This window comes from Mirounga angustirostris, unplaced genomic scaffold, assembly GCF_029215605.1.
Source record: "Mirounga angustirostris isolate CCGP_5_RB_7025 unplaced genomic scaffold, mMirAng1.0.hap1 SCAF_4, whole genome shotgun sequence".
NCBI lineage: Eukaryota > Metazoa > Chordata > Mammalia > Carnivora > Phocidae > Mirounga > Mirounga angustirostris.
Window position 1 is genome coordinate 108,817,074 of NW_026991712.1, and position 17,495 is coordinate 108,834,568.

General features: G+C 35.4%; 1 protein-coding gene across 2 annotated transcripts in view; it reads left to right on the forward strand.

Annotated features, from left to right (window-relative positions):
• Positions 1-17,495, forward strand: part of DPYD (dihydropyrimidine dehydrogenase) — an 800,443-nt gene that overhangs the window by 168,340 nt on the left and 614,608 nt on the right. For both annotated transcript variants that reach the window (XM_054512729.2, XM_045897134.3), the window contains exon 4: positions 12,045-12,132. In XM_054512729.2, coding sequence (XP_054368704.1) covers positions 12,045-12,132 — 88 coding nt within the window. The remainder of the gene's footprint in view (positions 1-12,044; positions 12,133-17,495) is intronic.

Genomic DNA, 17,495 nt, shown 5'->3' on the forward strand with positions numbered 1-17,495 from the left:
TTTATATGGAACCTAGTAAGAAGTAATAGTGGCCTGCACAATAGCTTTAGTGGGAACAATTTTAGTCTCGACTTTTTTGCCACAGTATATAATGTTCCAAATGTTGTAGAGTGACATAATTACTTTGGGCTTGGTCATGACTACAGATGTCAAATACGTTTTTATTTTATATATTATGGCTCACATTTGTGATATTTCTCCAGAATGTTCCTAATTGCTTTTATTTTGTCTTTCTGGTATTTCTATTAGAAAGACTGATCTTGGGGCGCCTGCGTGGCTCAGTTGTTTAAGCGACTGCCTTCGGCTCAGGTCATGATCCTGGAGTCCTGGGATCGAGTCCCACATCGGGCTCCCTGCTCGGCAGGGAGTCTGCTTCTCCCTCTGACCCTCCCCCATCTCATGTGCTCTCTCTCTCTCTCTGTCATTCTCTCTCTCAAATAAATAAATAAATAATCTTTAAAAAAAAAAAAAAAGAAAGACTGATCTTCGTGACTTCTTGATAGGTGATTTACCTGTAAGAAAATGCTTTATAAGGAGTAACATGATCTGCAAGTATTATTGCAAGGCACCTTGAAAAGTAATGAGAAATTTTGTTAGAATGTTTTTTAAGGCAGCCATTTATGGAATATATTGCATAATAAAGACTATAACGTGCATGGCTTTTATGTATTACATCAGAAAATCTTTCTCAGGTTCTCTGGGGCTACTGGCTATCATTATGAGAACTGCTGCAGAAATGAAATGATGATACCCACAGGCTGGGTTTTGGAGAAAGACCTGGATAAAAGTCCTAACTCTGGATTTCACAAACTGTGAGGCAAGCCCTGACATTATCATACACTATTATTAGAATGAAGTAGAAGAGAAAACTGGCAAACACCCTTAGAAGATTTTTATTAACTTCTTAATGATCACCAGGTTCACAAAAATAGGAAATAAAAGATTTCAAACCTAAAACAGAGAAGGAAATTTTGTGCCTTAGTATCTTTATCTTTAAAATGAGAATAACAGGGTGCCTGGGTGGCTCAGTTGGTTAAGCGACTGCCTTCGGCTCAGGTCATGATCCTGGAGTCCCTGGATCAAGTCCCGCATCGGGCTCCCTGCTCGGCAGGGAGCCTGCTTCTCCCTCTGACCCTCCCCCCTCTCATGTGCTCTCTCTCTCTCATTCTCTCTGTCTCAAATAAATAAATAAAATCTTTTAAAAAAAATGTTAAAATGAGAATAACAACAGTACGTAGCCCATTGGGTTCTTATAAAGATATAGTGAGTTAATATTTATATCTACGTCATTGAGTGATTATGAAGATTAAATGAGTTAATATTTTTAAAACATATAGAATAGTGCTAGCATACAGTAATTCTTACATAAGTATCTATTCAATAAATTAAACCAAATATAAACATTTTTTTCATTATAGGTATGTATTATTTACGTAAGTTTGAAGAATAGTTATTTAAAAATGTATTTTTTCTAAACATTAACAGCAGTAACTGGGGTATTACCAAAATTCTGGCTGTCTTTTTCATCCAATTTCAAATTAATCTATTTCCAAGCAAACCAATAGCAAAGATAAAGAACCCAACCATTTTTCTCACTGGAAGAGGAAATGGGAGAGACACCAGGAAAGTCAATCAGCATTGCATTCCAATGTGATAATTGCTTTGATAAAGGAACCCACAGGGTGTTTTGGGAGAATAGAATGGTAAGAACCAGGGAGCTCCATGAGAGACACCTGAACTGAATTCTGAAGCAAGCTTGAAGTGTTTTCTGAGGCAGGGAAAGAATATACTGGAGTGCATGGAAGGTGAAAAATGACTTTATGTGCTCACAGAACTACAGAGTTCTAGAGTGGGGCAAGTGTTGCAGATGGAACTGTAGGAATAAAGCAGGCAGGAGCCAATGCTTAAAGATCATTTTGTGAAAAACTCTTGTCTAAGCAGGAAGATGTCGTGATCTTTTTTAAAAAAATTGTGGAAAATGCATTTTTCTTTTACAAAGGGTAATCAGCATAGGGTTTGATTAGGAATGAATATTTAAATTTAATTTAAATGTATGCAGGGGCGTGTTTTACTTTTTGAAAAGGGGGAAGTGGCATCATTTTTATGGAGGAAAACTTTTAGATAAATTTGTGTCGGTTCCACACATGAAACTGAATAGTTCCAACAGGAAGAAAATCCAGATCTGGCTATTGCTCTCCAAATCTCTTCTCCCAGCACCTGAAATATTACAGCCACTCTTGCACTTACAAAGAAGAAAAATAAGTCTAGACAGATCTCTTTTACATGAAGTAATTCCAGTATACTTTTAAGTCACCATCTTCAAGTAAGCTTCAGTAAATCCTTCCCTTCAGCAGCACAAACTTAGAACACAGTGGCTTTTTTTTTTTTTTAAGATTTTATTTATTTGACAGAGAGAGGCACGGCGAGAGAGGGAACACAAGCAGGGGGAGTGGGAGAGGGAGAAGCAGGCTTCCCGCGGAGCAGGGAGCCTGAAGCAGGACTCCATCCCAGGACCCCGGGATCATGACGTGAGCCAAAGGCAGATGCTCAATGACTGAGCCACCCAGGCGCCCCAACACAGTGGCTTTTTAATAAGTAACTTTGAGTTGAATTATTCCTGCTCTGTTCTAATATCTAGATAGCTAAGATTTGTATAAATTTGTTTATAAATTCTATTATTGGTGAATGATATAATATTATTTTAAGGCCAAATATTTTATTCTACTGTTGTTTTAACAATGTAATGAGTCCCTTCAGCACTGTGCTGTCACTTACCCATTATTTATTTGATGAAACCTGACCCTTTGTTCTGTTCACTTTTGTGAACCATCAGATACTCAGAAGTATTTTCCATTGTTAAAACTCTTATTAAAACTCTTACCTGGATCTTTCATAAGACTTTTGGAGTTTTCAGGGAGAGGAAAGAGAATATGGGAGCATCATGGGTTTGTTTTTGCCTGGTCGATTCAGATGGCCAAAATAAAAAAAATTGAAGTTACATAGGATATTGTGATTTTAGTGCCAGTCAACATCAAAGTATGTTAATTTTTTAATTACATGTTATGCTTGCCCATTGCAAAAAAAATTCAAGTAGTATAACATTGTATGAAGTTAAATCTATCTCAGATCTTAGCCCACTGCCCTTAAGTAGGTTTACATATTTACAGATATTTTTTCATAGTCAACATATCATATAAATCTAGGAATCATATCATAATAAATAACTTATGTGTTGATTAAATTATTGGACTTTGTTTCTCTTTTATATCTTTATTAGAAATCAGATAGAAATCTGTTAGTTTTGCTATTATTGTTATATTATTCTGAAAATGCCTTCAAATAAGTCATAAAATATATAGTATCTTCAGTTTTGAAATTTACTGGAAAGTTTACTTTTAGAGCATCTATGACTAATATATATTATCTTTTGGTTACCTTCATAGAGGGGCTTCACTGATATTAAAATTTAAGAAGATAATTTGCACAGCATATGGATATGTTATAAAAAATAATGTCTTTTTTCTAAAAAGCCTGGGAAGATCCTCAATATAAATCAAAGAGTTATGACACTAGTGGGGAAATAATCCACATAAAATAAGATTATTGAGTAGCAGGAAAGCTGTAATAAAAACAGTCAGGACTGTCACCCAGTTCCATTTAAGGTTTGTAAAGGATCAAAAGTATATAGAGCATCATCTAACAGCTGTTTGGAATGTGAGAGGAACCACAGTTGTGGTGAGCAACAGTATGCTGGTTTGGAAGAAATATATACAGCTTGTTGTAGTTAAATTAAAAATGGTATGTTTGGACTACAAAATGTATTGAGAGACTTGGGTTTTTGAAAATGGCTACATGCTAACTAAAGTGTAACTGTATTATGGATGTATGTAGTCATATGTATAAAAACTTATTCAAATTAAAGTGACATATAAATATAGGTATTTTATTAATTATAAATTGTTACTTAAGGAAAGACCATATGTGTACATAGACAGTATATTTTGTCAGGGGAAAGTGCTACCCTGCCCTGGAGGATAAGAAATTATTTGTTACCACCTCACCAGATGGCAGCAATTGAAAAGAGGAAGGGAGAGCTTTTGGCTTTCGACTCGGCTCAGAGGCGGAAGGTGCAACTGTCTTTGGTAGTCCTGAACCCAGGTTCATAAATCCCGACACCAGCTGCCTCCACCATGCTGCCTAAATTTGACCCCGGTGAACCATAGGTGCACCAATGGGGAAGTCAGTGCCAGCTCTGCCATGGCCTTGAAGATCGGCCCCTGGTCTGTCTCCAAAAAACTTTGGTGATGACATTGCCAAGACAACTGGTGATTGGAAGCGTCTGAGGATTACAGTGAAACTGACCATTCTGAACAGACAGGCCCAGATTTTTTTTTTTTTAATTTAAATCCAATTAGCCAACATATAGTACATCATTAGTTTTAGATGTAGCGTTCAATGATTCATCAGTTGCATATAACACTGAGTGTTCATCACATCACATGCCCCCTTAATGCCCAGATTTAAGTGGTACCTTCTGCCTCAGCTCTGATTATCAAAGCCCTCAAGGAACCACCAAGAGACAGAAAGAAGCAGAAAAACATTAAGAACAGTGGAAATACCACTTTTGATGATATTGTCAATGTTGCCCGACAGATGCAGCACCGATCTTTAGCCAGAGAACCATTAAAAAGATCCTGTGGGTTGCAGTGTTGATGGCCGCCATCCTCCATGACATCCTAAATGACATCAGTAGTGGTGCAGTGGAATGCCCAGCTAATTACGAACTACAAAGGAAAAATATTTCAATAAAGGATCATTTGACAACCAAAAAAAGAAAAAAAGAAGAAGAAAGAAAGAAAAAGAAAAGAGGAACTGAGAAATATGCCTAACACAGGCACTGAAAATACGGAAGTACTAGGAGATAATGTGTGGAGCAGGAATGAAGGAAAGCATCATTCATCACATAGATTCTCGTATTTAACAATTTGCATTCCTTAGACACTTGTTCAACTATAAGTTACACCTTTAGTAAGGATATAGGCATTTTCAAACTTTGCAGTATATTGGCTTTTTAAAAAAGATTTTAGGGCGCCTGGGTGGCTCAGTTGGTTAAGCGACTGCCTTCGGCTCGGGTCATGATCCTGGAGTCCCGGGATCGAGTCCCACGTCGGGCTCCCTGCTCAGCAGGGAGTCTGCCTCTCTCTCTGACCCTCCCCCCTCTCATGCTCTCTATCTCATTCTCTCTCTCAAATAAATAAATAAAATCTTAAAAAAAAAGATTTTATTTATTTATTTGACAGAGGGAGAGAGAAAGCACGAGCAGGGGGAGCTGGAGAAGGAGAAGCAGGCTCCCCACTGAGAAGGAAGCCTGATGCAGGGCTCTATCCCAGGACCCTGGGATTGACCTGAGCCAAAGGCAGGCACTTAACCAACTGAGCTACCTAGATGCCCCAAACTTTTCAGTATATTTTTGTAGTTCACCCTGTCATCTTAGAATTTAACTAATTTTTAGGAGGAGATTATTTTTACCTCACACCATTAGCATGGAGAAACAACCAGAAGCCCTAAGAAGAAAGGATTCTGTATAAATAGCTTTGGATCACTGATGAGATTGGCATATGCTTTGGGGATTTGATTTCTGAGGACATGTAATGACTTGTAGGAGTTTTCCATAAACATGTATGAGCAAATATGTATGTGCCAACTGCTAGCATAGATATCGAGAACCAAAGATGAATTATAGTCTCTGCCCCAGATGAACCTATAGTCTTTTTTTTTTTTTTTTGGTTGCATTAGGTGACAGAGTTTCTTTTCCCGTCATCCCTTTCATCCATTCATTCACTCATTCTACTTTATCGGCCACCTGACATGTACGTAGTGCAGTAGTAGCTGCTGTGTGGCATGCAGAGATGCAGCACATACGCTTGCTCTTGAAACTAACTTGCTCTTGATACTAAGTTCTGGTCTACTCATCTACACATGGTAAAATCCTGCTCTTGCTGCAGCTCTAGCATAAGTATCTCTGTGAAAGAAGGCTTCTCTGATTCTCCTGATAGAGAAATAATTTCTCCTTTTGAAAACTCGTAAGAGGAAAATGAAGACTTAATGCATATATTTATGTTTGTCCGATACCCACTTTAATGTATGTAAGTAGCAGTAAAACATTATGCTATGACTCTTAACTGAGTCCTTCCACATTAGAGAAAATACCATATAACTTTCAGAGCATTTTAAGGAGTATAAGAAAGTCTGTTAAGTAACTAAAGAAGTACATACTATTTAGTGTGAATTATAATTTTTTAAAAATTCTCACAATAAACTTCTGAGGTACAAATTATTGTCTCCCTTTGCATATGAGGAAGCTGATGCCCAGAGAATTTTAAGTTGTTTACCTAAAGTCATGAAACCAATAAAGTGAAGTCAGTAATTAAAATCAAGCACCAGAGCCTATTCTCTTAACATGTTCTCTTAACATGTATTCTATGTTTTCTCAGTTAATACATTTTAAGGCTATGGATTAACAAGCACATTTGAGCATTTAATATTAGTATGTATATAAGTCTAGGGGTGTGTGTGTGTGTGTGTGTGTGTGTGTGTATAAATTCAGGCTTATTTATGCTGGCTATATTTAGTATAGCCAGATTTTACAAGGAACCCTATCCTAGGTACCTGGCTTATCACTGTCTCATTACTGCGAGACAGAGAACGCTCTTTATCTTCTTCTTGAATCCAGCCATCTTCCTCAATGTCCTTAAGTATTCTCAATTCCCACCATCTTTAAGATGGATAAAGAGTGGTTTCCTAAGAGAGTGTTGCCAGGAAGACCATCCCTCCAGGACATAAAGCAGAGTTTTTATCAAAGATATTCTCTGGTTTTCTTGATTAAAGTCTACCTCTGTTGTAGCTGCAAGTGACAGGGATCAAATTATATCACAGGTTTTAATGCCTAGATGTCTCCTGGGCAGAAAAACATTTCAAAAATATTTTTATGTTTTTTTTTTAATTCATTGACTTTACTGTAACTGTTTCTGTATTATAGATATATATAAACATGAATGTATAATATTATTTCTAATAGTTGCAGTAATTTATTTTTTATTCCATTTCAACAATTCAGTTGTAAGTATGATCTTGCACTCTTAAATTGGTAACAGAGTGAAATTGGAAATGGGGGGCACTCTTCCCTCACTGCTGCAACCTGCATTGATTTCATTCTCCCCTCTAAGTACCAGCATAATTATCATCAGTACTACACATTTGGCAAATAAACCTTGTTTTTTTTACGCACTGCAGAATTGTTGTTTAGTATTGTTATTTAAATCTTACCTTATTATTTAGTATTTCTGTTTCTGATATCTGAGAAGCCCCAGCGGATTCCGAAAGCCTTCAGGATTGACCCTACTTCCTTTAGTTAGACTCGTTTCTCTTTTCAGACCTACTTAGTTTTATCTTCTGCATGTACGAAGGGTGTGTTTATTTTCTTTCAGTGAATCTTCCTCACTGTGGGGTAGGATATTAGTGTATGTATTCACCTATTCTGGTTATTATAGGGTAGGGAAGTCAGATCCTATACCTCTCTGCTACATTTCAGTTAGTTAGACCTTCCAAACAAAGGTACTAAATATGAAAGATCTGAAGCAATACAACATCAATATTAGGAAAATATTTTTTTCTTGTAAATACTAACTTGCCTAATTTTATTACATATAGACTAATACAGATTATATCATAGCCTGATCAGACAGTGCTAACTTGATTGAACCAAAGTCTAGCAAAAAAACAAAGACAATGCAACATGATGTTTTAAGGTTTCCATACAGATTTGTGTGATTTTTTTTAACTGAGGAAGAAATTGTTATTTAAACTCATGGATTGGAAAATTCTTTTAATAAGCATAGGTTACAATTCCAGCTGCTCTGGATGCTTAACAATAGAAGAAGCAGGCATCTGTTTTCAGATGTGTGAAGAATGAAATGCTGTTCATTTCATGACTTACTATAATATTTTCTGGTGTTATGCCATAGAGTAAAACTGTCCAGCCTCACTAGGATTTGGGGAGAGGAATCATGGCTCTCTTTCCTTGGAGAAAGATCTGTATATCTCTAATAGTTTTTGTCCCTTAAGTAGCAGTACTAACGTTTTCATACATTTTTTATGGTCATGTTGAATCATGAAGGATTAATAGTATTAAGGATTCTGTATTTTACTTTTAATGAAATCCATTGTTATGCTCTCTATTAAATGTGGAAATGAAAAAAGTTTATCACTAATAAATCTAAGATGTTTCATTGCTTAAAAAATAATCTTCTTTTAGTATAAATATAATTATTTGGGGATTAAAAGTATTACATAATTGTTTATCTGAATTAACTTTTGGCTCTTACAATGCATTTAAAAATAAACTGCATTATAACAGAGTAACTTTGAAACATAAAAGGGGAATTAAACGAATGAAGATAAAAACAAGTGTAATTTAAATGTTACTTCTAAGGAAAATTTATGTAGAACTGTGGTTTACAATAATTGTTGACATATTCCCCTAAGTACTGTGTCTGTGATTTTTCATGGTATCAATCATTTAAAGCAATTTAGGTAATAACATTCTGACATGCATTTCTGCTATTTTATTTACACCATTTGCCTACATCATTGTAATGCAGTACCTTTCTGATTTGGTACAGTAAATGCACTCTGTAATATCTATTATGGCATGGTCAAAGGATAATTTATTGTCAAATAGAAAAATAGGTCAACACTAATGTCACTTGATGATCAACCCTCCCCCCCCGCCCAAGTTTAATAAAACATCTCACCAGTATGCATTCCAGTGCAGTGGTTGATATTTTATTAGGACTACCTGGCTATAGCAGTAGTGTAATTACTGAGCTGTCAGAGTGATAAGTGGGATTAATGGCAGCCTGATGCACTTTAGTCTGCAGAGCGCTTAGAGAATTGCAAGATGGTATTATTATCAGAGTCTGCCCATTCTGGCATATTCATGGCACCAAAGGAAAAAAAAAAAGAATGCTACAATTCAGGTTTGCATTGCCCTGCCTCATTAACATCTGACATTTCCAACAGCTGTTATTTGTGAACTAGCTCAATAATAAAAAGGGAATTATTTGGCAAAGAGGCTTAATAACCACAACTAAAAATCCTTACATTGTCAGTGCTGTTAAGTGAATCTGTTTGTGTTGAATTTAAGATTTCTCTAGAAGAACAGGGAAATACACTGTGCATTAATTTGGCTCATTCATATCTGCTGACAATATAACTTTATTTTTTAATTGCCTTATTATTCAAGATGGGTGTTAGAAAAAAGAAAAGCAGAAAACTTGTGACTTCATTAGGGATAAGCAGAATCTATATGATATAAATATGATATATATACACATGTACAGAGATAGATACACATATGTATACTTATACATACATATATACACACACACACATGCATACACAATGAAAAATAAGTACATTTGTTGCTTTATTACTGTGAATTGCCAAATAGTTTTAAAACTGTTGAAATGACTTTTTTAAATGAATTAGAAGATATTTAAGATGGCATATTATTTGTTAAATTTTTAGCTATTTTATTTTACTACGTCATAGGAGATCCTTTCAAATCACTAATAATGTTCAACATATTTATCCATGTGAAGATAACACATATAATATCACCTCATTTCAACATCATAGACCAAATAGACCATGCATTATGCTTCTGCAATGAATGCTGCTGATTACACTTTCAAGAATTTCTTTTTGACCTAGTGACAGTGTTTTAGGGGAAAAATCATGAGTATGAGAAGATAGGAATTCAACTAAATGATAGATGCCATAACAATGGCATTTAGAGAAATGATAGGGGAGAGGTTTAATGACTACATTTCAGAGAGGACAATTGATTATGAAAAGCCTTTGGTACTCATTGTGTAAAATTTAATTTAGAGAGAAGGCTAAGGGCACAAACCAGAGAAAAGAGATCAGATTTAAAAACAAGATATTAATTAGGTGCTGAGAAATTGGTTCAGACAATGACGAGGACTCTCCTACTCACAAAAGAATGACAAGGAGACCGGTATTGTTTTCTCAAGGAAATGAAGCAAGGTCTTTACACATGGAAGTAGATAGAAAATGAGCTAGCTAGTCACCTTTGTCACTGAGCAGTGTAGGATTCATTCTTAATGAAATTCTTGGAGAATTCTGGTCTTCTGACAAATGTGGCAGTGGTGTATCTTTAAGTTTTAGATCTCCAGCCTAATTCTTCTCTACTCCTGTTCTCACTGTGTGACCGACCAACCTGGATTAGTTTATGTACCTTTTCATGTTTTCCAGGCCTGGGCACATATTGGGTCATTCTCTTGAGTGACCTTGCACTCCAAATCCCATTCTTTTCCACTTCCCTCGTGCCCATTCATTCTGAAATCTTCCCTTTGAGTATTACTCTTTCCAATGAGCTTTCTCTGTTTCTCTCCCTCCAGCACTACTGTTCCTCTTAAATATTCCCTTAGGATTCTCTTTTCACCCAAATTCACATTAACAACTACCATTGCCTTTTATACATGTGAACTTCCTCCAAACTGCAAGGTGCATGAGAGCAGGACCATGGTGGTCTTGTTTATCAGTTTTATATCCTCATATCCCAGGTTCTGCCATGTAACAGGGGCTCATTAGATATTTCTTAAGTGGATAAATAAATAACACACATTAATGTGCAAACTAAGGACCGTTCTAGCCTGTGGTTTCAGTCCTGATGTAGTAATTAAACTTGCTCTATAGAACCAACCATGTATATCAGATCACCTCAAAGCCTCCCCCCAAAAAATACAAATTCCCAGGCCAATAACTCAGACTGAGGAGGGGCTCCTCTTTGGAAACTGTGACATTTATCAAGCTGGTTCTTAGACACACTAAAGTTTGAACCTATCTCTGGCCGGTTCCCCAGGAAGCAGATTTTGAAATGAGATTAGTACACAGGAAGTTTATTAGAAGATCAACATTTGTATAAGAGTGAAGGAATCAGGATTAGACAGATAGCCATAATAAAGGGTGCAGTGGGTCTCTGCAGACTTGTTCCCAAGTCTGGGCAAAGGTACTGGGCCTCAGGCACTTGGGTGGCTCAGATGGTTAAGCGTCTGCCTTCGGCTTAGATCATGATCTCAGGGTCCTGGGATCGAATCCCGCATCGGGCTCCCTGCTCCTTGGGAGCCTGCTTCTCCCTCTGCCTCTCTCTCTCTGTCTCTAATGAATAAATAAATAAAATCTTTAAAAAAAAAAAAAAAGGTACTGGGCCTCTAACCTCTTCATTGACCTGTAATTGGAAGCAGCCTGCCATTGGAAAGAGGACATGACCTTGGTTAAGCCTGTTCTCTTTGGCTGAGGGCGCAGCAGCAGGGGAATAAATGCTTCGTTCTGGAAGGGGGTGGATCTGGGCTATGCATTGAAGTATGTACTACAAAGCCCAGTTGCCATGTGAATAGTTTGTAGGTTAAAAAACATCAGAAAATTGGAGGGAGGGAGCGATGATGGGAGGGAAAGAAGGAGGGAGAGAGTAAAGGTGGGAGACAAAGTGGGAGGCATGAGGAGAGGAAGAAAGATGTAACGAGTGGTAAAATGAGAGAGACTTTGCTTTTGTGTTCGTATAATAATTGTGGTGTAAAGGCATACAAAACTTTTATGATAAAAGACTGCATTCTCTAAGCATTGTCAGTTTAGTTAGAGGTCAAAACAAGACTGGTTTAGTAAATGAATAAATGATGTATCTTAAATAAGTATAGTCCTCTTAATCTCTAGGAGGAACATGGAAAGGATGGGCAGTTAACCTGAGTGGTGCTATTTTATGCATCTCAGAAGGTGTACAAAAAATGAAACACAGATGCTCTATATTTCCTGCTTTACAAAAGATTTTATACCTAAAAAAATAGCACTATTTTATTTGTCCTTACTAGACACTAACTTTGAATGGGTATCGGGTACAGAATATATAGAATATTATCTCAGTTACTTTATAGTTTGTTTAATCTGGTCATTTTATTCCTTAGGTGCCTGAAATGTGTAGATGCCCCCTGTCAGAAGAGCTGTCCAACCAATCTAGATATCAAATCTTTCATCACAAGTATTGCAAACAAGGTAAATTCACATTTAGCTCTGCAAATGAAAATAACAGCACTTGATCTTGGTATCTACCTAGTATGACCTGTGATTAAAGCATAAAGCTTGTTTTAGTAAATTGGGTGAAGTATTGAAGATATGATTTCTATAGGCATGTAAAAATGTGGTACGTTTTGTTAATTAGTCTCTTCCAAGTTGTGATATAATTTTTAGAAAAATGCATATTCATTGTTTACTGACTTAAAAATTAGTTTTTGTTGAAATTAATGATTTTTTAATCCAAGGCACTCACTGAATAGATTGACTGTAGCTTAAGCTTGCTAAATGCTTAGATAGGAACTGTCATTGATTAACAAAACACATTTCAAATTTGTGAAATATTTTTGTTTCAAGATATGTTTTGGTATTAAGTCTGGCACACTGAGACACATCAAGGAAATGGACTTTTCCCTGTTGCTAAAGTTCAGTTAATTTGTTTAAGATTTGGAATAAATCACAGAGACTAGATAAGAGTTATAACCAAAAAACACCCAAGACCAAAAAATAGACAATGGGCTTTTATGAGCTTTTATATTCCTTTTTGAACAAAAGGAATTTTAATCTTTTTTTTTAAACTGATGTGAGAATAAGCCCAGTTTTTCATTCACTAAGTGAATGCTTGATTGAATAATTAATTAATTGTATCTTTTGTTTGTGAAAGGAGTATTGTGAGCTCTTAGCCAAGTGTCTGATGCTTTGGCAAATGGGCAAAAGCTGAAGGAAGTCTTCCCAAAAGGATGCAGAGAATCCTTCTTTTCACAGTGTTTGACGCTTACGTTCTAAAATGCTGTACAAATCCCATAAGTACTCCTTCAACAACCAGCTTTTTTATAAAGATCATTTCTCAATGTCAATTATTTAAAAAAAATATTTTTAGGAGAAAAATGGTACATTTCTATAGTTTTAGGATTTTGAAAGAATTAATGTTATTACTTAGGTATATGGTATAGTATTAATCTACATGGACATATTCATTAGGATTTTAAGTCTAGGTTAAATATTTAGATTGAACACTTATTGTGAACCCAGGGAAAATTATTTATGAAAGAAAGTATCTGTCTTACAAGGTTGTGGTATAAACGAAATAATTCTTGTATGCGACCAACATAGTCATTATTTAACAAATATTTTGTTGATGTGGAATTATTAATTTCCCTCTACATTAAGTATGGTAAATATTATACAAGGGCTTACTGTTTTTGTACTGTTATTATTTACTGAGTAGCTTCTATGTACCAAACACAGTGACTGTATTGGGTTCCTGCTATGGCCCTGCCTTTTAAGAGTTCATAATTTATGAGTAAAAACAGATACAAAAAAAAAAAAAAAAGAACACCTTAACCATATTGGATATGGCTGGTGCTGCACCATATTGGATGTAGCTGGTGCTGCAATCTGTGCAATCCAGGAAGAGTATTCAGCATGGGCAAAGGCAGCAATGTGAGTGTGTATGTGACAAGTTTGGGCAAATATAATAACTCCAGTGTGGCTAGGGTAGGCCCTAGACTACAGAAAAAAAAAGTGATGGGAAAGAGAGAAAGCAATTAGACTGGGATTCAGTTGTGAAAATATTGTCATTCTATGCTCAATATTTGAGACTTAATCCCATGCATAGTAGAAAATCACCAATGCTTTATATTTGTTTTGTAATTAAGAAGATGAGTTCTAGTTTAGGAAGGGACCTCATTATTAACTTTATATTATCCCAAATGTCTATCATCACAAGACCTTTGTCTTATATGTAAAAATAAATAAATCATGTGAAACTTACATGTGAAATCTTTTTTGTTTAATAATGACTTCATAGAAATGGAATGAAACCAAATGTCTGAAGTTTGAAGGCTGAAGTGTTTTGGCTAAAATTATTTCCAAGGTAGCACTCTTGACTTCAAGCATGAGAAGATATTACAGTTATGATCCATGCTAGCTAAATGTCCCCTAGATATTCCAAAATTCAGTGGTGATATTGTAATTCTAATTAGTGTATACCCCATTCATTCAAGGTCTATACAAATTTATAGGGAAAAAAAAAAGCTAAAGGGAATAATGGTATTCTTTGAGAAGTTTATAAAATGTCTAAGCAAGATCAGAATCATCTCTATTTTAGGAAAACTTTCTGTTTCATTAATTTGTCTGTATTCTTTACTGTCTAATGAAGCGTTCTGCTTAGCTATATATTTAAACGGATTTTGATATGAAGAGAAGATAGTTGGAGACATTTAATTGAAAATGTGATCTTTTGCCAGGCATTTAGGGAACTGTATCGTTAAGTAGTATTTTGTTGAAGAATCACTGAAGTAATCATAAAAGGTCAGAGATTCTTGTTCTTTAAAACCTGCAGCTTTTTAGATATTTACCAGCTGTGTACAATGTAGGCTCTCCCACATTGCTCTGCCATTGGACCTCAACTCAGGAGGGGGATTCTTTCCAGGTTGAGAGGGTAATTGAATTGCCAGACTCAATGAGCCTGTGCCTCTTTGAGAAAAGGATGTCACTTGTATTATATTGTGTTAGGTTTCTGTGATTCAGGGAGTTTAGGCCAATACTTCCATTCTTTATTTTCTTACAAACTGGATTACAGCTCTAGTTTTCAAAGGTACACTCAATTCTATTGTACCTCCTCAGTCAGTTTTTCTCTGTTTCGTACATGCAGGCTGTTGTTTGCCATTGTATCTCCCAATCGGAAGTACACGTTTCAGAGTCATCAAACTGTGACTACTGGGTTATGTTTCTTGATAGCTTTCCTTTGGGAAAAAAACAGTACTTTATATCAGAATGCATGAGGTTGATCTATAAATGTAGTGAAAAAGAATGACTGTTTTTCAAAATGTTCCTTCGTTTCATGATGCTTTATTTTAAGCAATAGAGATACTTTCTCTTTTCAAAAGTTTCTGTCAAATTGTAAAGCATTGATTTTTCCACTGATTTGTATATTATATAGAATCCATGTGCCCAGATTTGTGTGGCTTTTATACCTAGATAACTAAATTTAATTATACACATTAGAGGAAAGCTGACTAAATGACTCAATGTAAAGCTCTTCTTTTTGATAGATGCCCACTGAAAGGATGAGAAGTCAGGGGAGAAACAAAAATGTCACCAGCAGAATTCATTTGATAACCATTGACAACAATATTTTTATTTAAAAGAAGTCATCTTGATATATGTTCATGTGTATATGTGTATGTTTGTACACATATATACACACACATACATATCCCTGATAAAGTGTTACAAAGCAGAAGTGCACTCAATAGATTTACTTCATCCTCCTCTTGGGTTTGTTTTTCAATTACAATGGCTAAGTGGTTTAATACCTTTTTCAAGTAAAATGTTGATCATTTCCAGAATAATTTCCTAAAAACATAGCTCTAATTATATCACTGCTTTATTCAAAAAATGTCAGTGGCTTCCCAATGCCTAGAAACCAATGTCCAAATACATAGCCTATTATGTAAGCCAACTGAGTTTTCTCCCACTATCATGACCGAGAAATAAGGAGATGAAAAAAAAAATTAGGAAGCCCACAACTTATTACCCAATAGTATTTGAAAATATGAATATTTTAAATATGTAAAATAAAAAAGGTAGTGGTAAGATTTCTTTTGGTATGCAAGGCTAGTTTCCTCACTTGTTTTGCTAAAGGATAACTATGAGGACCTCTGTTCTTTCTAAGAGGACTGTCAGAAACTTACCTCCCTGCTGCCATAAAATGGTGCTCAAGAGAACACAGCTTTTAAAAACTCTGTTATGCGCTTAGAGGGTAAACATGTAGAGTTGAATATGCCATTTGGCTTAAATAAATAGTTCTGAATTTGTGTGTTAATTTCATTTATAGTTGAGATGCCAATATTTGAGTAATGTGAAAAATGTTTTTTTCTAGGACTGAGTGAATTCAAATTTTTACAGCTTCTTTATAGTATGGGTCTGTGTCATTTAGGGTGTTAATCTGAGTGGGTCTTCTGGTAGCGAGTAAAGTACTGTACTTCAAATTAGCTCATCCCTAAGTCATAAAATACTGTTTTCTGTCTATTAATTTTATCCTTTTAAAACTTGGTAAGATAGTGTTGTTATGCTTTATTAGTCAATATTGGATTAGCTTTATTCACATTTTTGCCAATTTTCATTTTTTTTTCCCTTTTCTTATCTTTTTTTTTTTTCGTTTTGGAGTTGCCATGGGAAAGTGGTTTACTTTTGCTTATACTGATGTTATTGGAAAATTAATAGAAACCTAATTATTGATCATTTGAGTGTTATGTGTCTTTGGAGGGGAGCTGTTTTAAAGATCTTTTTATCTTTAGTGTTCAACTGAATAGTGATTTATCTAAGTTGTATTTTTTTTTAAGATTTTATTTATTTATTTGAGAGAGTAAGTGAGAGAGTACATGAGCAGGTGCAGAGGAAGAAGAAGGCAGAGAAGGAGACTCCGCTGCTGAGCAGGGAGCCTGACGTGGGGCTCGATCTTAGGACCCTGGGATCATGATCTGAGTCAAAGGCAGATGTTTAACCAGACTGAGCCACCCAGGCGCCCCTAAGTTTGGATTTCTTTTTGTTTATCCTGCTTAGTTTTCACTGGAGTTCTTGAATCTGTGCATTGATGACTTTCATCATTTGGGGGAATTTCTCATTGACTCTATCATCTCCTTATGGAGCTCCTATTAGATATATGTTAAACCTTTTTACTTTATTCTCCATGAGTGTTAACTTATCTTTTTTTGTTTTTTGTATTTTTAAAAACTCTGCTAGCTTTTAATTCATTTTCCAAGCCTGTCCTTAAATAATATAAAAATACTCATTTTCATACTCTGGGAGTTCTATTAAAGTTTCTCTCTGTCTGATTGTACTGTTAGTAGTGTCTACTGCTTCCACTGTTTGTGCTTTATTTCTTCATATGTTTATTAATTTATTTATTTACCCACTCTGTTTTTCTTTGAAGCTTTATATGTAGAAATTCTGTGGGGAGTGCAATGAATACATTTTTCCTTACAAGGGATTTATATCTGCTATGTTCTCAGAGGACCTGAAAATGGGATCCAATATTCACCTGGTTTAGCAAATGCCTTTAAGATGATTCCACTTATTTTTCTGTCTTATTGCCTTGTCATTTTCAGTCTTGGACATGACAGCTCATGAATGTATTCATGATGGCTTTTTAAAAATATTTTACCTATAATTTTACCTTTTTAAATCTACTCTTGTAGCAGATAATTATTTCTCAATACATGTGGAAAAGTGCAATAATTATTTAAGATCTAATGGGTAGTCTAGATTGATTGAAACCCAGATTAGCAAATACTGGAATAATAATTGGGAAGCTATATGAAAGAAAGAAACCTTTGAAA